The following is a 4,690-nucleotide window of genomic DNA, read 5'->3' on the forward strand; positions in this document are numbered from 1 at the left end:
ACTGTGCTCCAGCTTGATGGTATTCAGGACATCCTGCATGATTTTAACCACTGCAGCACTGCCTTGATTGCACGACTGGACTATGTGTAGAAAGCCCTGCCACTGGAGTACCCCGCTCACACGACGGTAGACGACAGAAACGTGCCAGGAGATGCCTCGCTTACCAAACCAGTCGGTTTGGGACTCAGTCGTTAATTATCAAGACAGTGTTGTCGTCAAGTTTCTCCAGTGCATCTATTCTCGCTTGGTCTTGGTTAGCTGATCTCAGGATGTGGCATTTCCAGGACATTATGGCCAGCTGAGCTATCTGGAATAGAAATAGCGCTTCGTCTTTCACGTCCTGAGTTGGGAAGGTCGTCTCGCCAAGGACCCGTTCAATCTTTGCCAGAGATCAGTGTGTTGGTGACTGCATTGTTGCTGGTAATCTGCATCACTACTGTCGCTAAGAGCAAACAACACACAATGGTCTGCTACGTTAGAGGGGCTAGTGACATGAACCTGTTGACAAGACAAAGTTGAGATTACTGTTTGTCTGTGCTTATACTTCAAATATAATAGTTAATCAAATGATTTTTTAATCTAACAAATATTATTAACGCAAGGGGGCGAATAAATTTTAACCTTAATTTAGAAAAGACCACCAGCCGCGTGCGCGGATTGTTAATCTCGAGAATTTATGTAAGCTAGTTACACGTGCACCAGATAGAGAAGAAAAAGAGTACAAAAAATATTTTTTTTACGGAATGATTTTGTTGATGAGGTAAAATAAGTACTTATTTTTAGTTTTATTCAAGCTGTCTTTCTGGAGTCAGAATTCACATTACCTTATAGTCCCCCTTCAAATACTGCTTGCTTGTCATAAGAGCTTGCACAGCTGTAGTCTCCCACTCCTTGTCGGAACCTAATTCCCCTATTTGGCGTACGAGGGCCACGAGATCATCAAATGCACGAGCACCTTCAGCTGCAAAATAATCTAGGCCCTGAAGTGATTTTCTTACAGAGACACTGCATTCAGAGAGTACCCTTCTCATAGTAGTTTCGCTGAATGGTTTGAAGTTGGTCTCCAAACAGTACTGAGTGTACTGTTGTACCACTCCACTCGCTCGGGTATCATCATACGGATTACGTTAGGTACCTGAATAACCTCACCAGATGAAAGCTTGAGATGTTTTTGTCCAAATTAAAGGTCCTGAACAAGATGCGGGCTCGTGATGAAACCAAGAAAGTAGTCAAGCTGCCTCAAGTCTACTCGTATTCGTGTGGTAGGCTGTTGTGGAACTTGAGCGCCTCGGCCAAACTGTGATCGATGAAGATTAGCCATGGAGTATCTGTATCTCGTCAACCCTGGGATATAACGGGAAATGCCGTTGAAAGTTCCGACCCCTGCCGTAATCGAAAGCACTTGTTTACGGGTATCCCAGCTGGTTGCATTCTGGTACGCTTCTGCTAGGGCCTCTAAATACAAATGCTCTGAATGTGACAACTCGCTTACACCTAGAGCCTTGTTCATAGCCGTGGAAGAGGCTAAACGTCGCCAGAGTTCACCAGCATTATCAGGGGTGACGCTCTTAAGCACAGTTGCTACTATTTCTGTGGCTCTCCTTGTCTGACGTTGTCTTGTTCGCTCAGAGGAATCACTCCAAGAAAGCCATGGCTTTCCAAGCGGTTCAAGTTTGCATGCTACCAGGAACTCACTCAGCTTTTCGCGCAGCTCAGGTAAGATCACAGGTGTGGGCTCGTCACTCTGAGTGGAAACTGTGCTTATTGTGTCTGGTGACAGAAAGGTGTCATCAGCGATTGTAAGACGTCCAAGGCTTTCTGCGAACTCTTCAACAGATTGACTGGTATCACTTTGTCCTGGAGATGAGTTTGAGCTGTTCTGTAACATACAATGTTACTTCAATATTTCTGTTTATTTTGTCACTAGGCATTAGTTTTTTTAGTATAGTTGGGAACTTAAGTTACACATCATTTTAAAAAAGAAACTATGAATTCACATGCATACCTCTATCATTATCAATACTCCCGCTCCGGCCAGACCGAAAGGAATTTGAAGAAGCGAACAGTGACGTATTCGTCTTAAAATCATTTTCAGAGTCATTTTCAAAGTTTACAGTTATTCACAGTTGCCCAGCCCTTCAGGAATTTCGACATTTGTTATGTTGGAATAACTGTCTGTATATAAGGTTACCGTTTACTTACTTACATCTGCTTCTGAAGTCTCTAGTTCTACGCATGGAGTAACTTCAATCATTGGTGCGGGTGTCACTTTCTGTTGTTGGTTTGTCTCCGCGAAATGTTGCTTGCACATTCTGCAAAGAGCTGTGGCAAATATAAATGTTAATATTGTTAAAAGGCCATCGCCGATTTCTTTACTATTCTTCAAACCAAGAGCAAATCAACATACTAGCCAACTTGAATATCTTTATCTTTTCTTTTGTGGGGGGAGGGGAACAGGAGAATAAAGGGTATTGTAACGCTTGCGCATATGTTGCTTTGCGTCCTCGCGCGTTTAAAATTAAAGCGTATACTTAAGCTACAAAAGTGTTACGATAAACTTACGCGATCCAACTTGAATAAGTATTCCTTCAGTGTTTAAAATAAATGCAGATAGAACGCTGTCCAAATGCCGATCGCCTTTGACTGAGGCTGTTTTGTGAGCAGCTATTTCTAGTGGAATGCTACACTTCACTTTTGAGGATCTTTAGCGTATACCAAATTCCGCTCTGTGGCGAGGGCATATTGTCAATGACAAGTGGGACTCCTCCACTGCAAATACCCCTAAATAAAGGTAAAGGTAAAATTATCCATTGCATACATCACGAGCGAGTTGAGAGGCTCGTGTGCTAGGACATCTTGAGGTCGCGTTTTCATAAAAAAGTCTTTACATGTAAAGTCTGTGTATCAGTGACAGGTGTGTGTGTTGGTGTGTGCGTGGGTGGCGGGTGGCGGGTGGCGGGTGGCGTGTGATAAAGAGATGATGGAAAAGTACCCCACTTTTAGCCGTTACGTAAGACGGTAAGACAGTACATAAGATTTACCTGCTCTTGCTAACAGCAGTTTCCATTCAGTGTCAAGTGCTGTATCTGCTTTTAATCCATACAGCTCGCAGTGCCTCGATATGTCCCTTGTACAATTTCTTAAAGCGAGAACTTCAACTTGGCCTGGATAATCGCTGCTTAAACCACAGGGTGTGGCGTCGTGTAATAAACCAGAAAAACTACATGAGGGAAACGTTGCCGAAGCCATGACAAAAAACAAAGCTCTCCCAACAAACGAGAGAAAACTCCTCTAACGCTGTTTCAGCGTTTCGTAATACTGGACGGGAATAATTCAATTAAAATGAAATCGTAGAGGCACGTGCAATAGTAAGTTGCGAAACAGTTCGTGACAATATATAAATCTTATTCCAGAAGCATTTGACCTGGAAATGTTATATTAATATTGTTTCCAGAGTCGAATATTTCTACACTGATGATCTATAAACAGACGTACGGTTGTACATTTTTTCATTGTGACAGCTGTAATTGCATCTTTATTTGTTCACAGTGTACGAAGTATAGTACGTACCGCGGTATGTGACAAGCTAGCGTGACCAATCTCTGCTTGTTTGCTAAATTATGCGTCATATGATCTTGTTATCCCGTCTAGTATCTGATTTGTTCGCTCAATAAGAGTTATACTCACCTTGTTAACTGTATGGTTTGAGCAGTGGTTAATTTTCATTATTGTATGTTATTTTCGGACCAAAACATAATCGGGTTTCATTATAACAGAAGCGTCTGATGATGCGTAATAAGCGCTGCGTGGGAAGTGTTTAGATAGCTCAAGCGCTGAAGTTGCTGGACACATTTTGGTCAAAATCAGTTATGGATGAGTTGCCACTTAACAAGAAAAACAGATTGAGAGATGGATTTAACTTCTCTCACAACAAGCAATAGTAAGTTGTTCGTTCAACAAAACTTTGCGTTAAAAATATGAATTCATTCAGCGGGCCGTCTAATTTGCATAAGTTTTATTTACTCAAATACTCAAATTGCTTACTTTAGTGTGAGGACTGTATTGGATTTCCAGAACTAAAACTTTCCAGTAATTTAGTTCAATAACCAAGGTTTGATTCTATATGGGTTTTACCAGGAAGCGGCATATACCAGTGGCCTTTTACAACAGTTAAAGTTCGCCTTCATTTATTAACATTTCCAGAGATACAAATTTGACCTTTTTAAACTTGTCGATTGTAAATGTTAAAAACTTCTTTCTTCAAATTTTCTTTCAGAAAATTAAAGAGTAAGTATGAAATAATACTCGGCTGAAGTTTCGATGTTAGGGATTGTTTCTTATGCGTTCAACGTTTTCTCGAAGTTGCGGTCGGATTCTGTTGTTTTGAGTGCGAAAAACCAGCAAAAAATCGATTTTTCAAACTTTTTGTAATTTCTCCCGTACAATGAATCGCTTGAACCCAAAACTATTTTTTCTTTAATTAGGGTACTAAAAGGGATGTTTTGGCAAAAGAAAAAAAAATTCGATTTTTTCACGAGTGTCTTGCGATTTTCGATTTTCTCAGAAAATGGCTCTTAAGTTCCTAGTGTTGGATTTTCAGTAGCTGGTCTAGATCACACAAAATTCGCCTTTTATCAATTTCAAAGTTTTTTGTTTATTGTTGTCATAGTAATATCGATTTTAAATAAAA

The 4,690-nt window shown here is 40.7% G+C and overlaps 1 protein-coding gene across 1 annotated transcript; it reads right to left on the minus strand.

The window, feature by feature from the left end:
• Window positions 1-1,180: 1,180 nt before the first annotated feature.
• Window positions 1,181-2,770, minus strand: LOC140945212 (uncharacterized). Its single transcript, XM_073394263.1, has 3 exons — window positions 2,563-2,770; window positions 2,207-2,322; window positions 1,181-1,879 (listed from the first exon to the last, which is right to left on the minus strand). The coding sequence occupies exons 2-3, from the start codon at window positions 2,309-2,311 to the stop codon at window positions 1,181-1,183; spliced, it is 804 nt and encodes a 267-aa protein (XP_073250364.1). The 5' UTR covers window positions 2,312-2,322; window positions 2,563-2,770.
• Between the last annotated feature and the right edge of the window lie 1,920 nt (window positions 2,771-4,690).

This window comes from Porites lutea, chromosome 8 (assembly GCF_958299795.1).
Source record: "Porites lutea chromosome 8, jaPorLute2.1, whole genome shotgun sequence".
NCBI classification, from domain to species: domain Eukaryota; kingdom Metazoa; phylum Cnidaria; class Anthozoa; order Scleractinia; family Poritidae; genus Porites; species Porites lutea.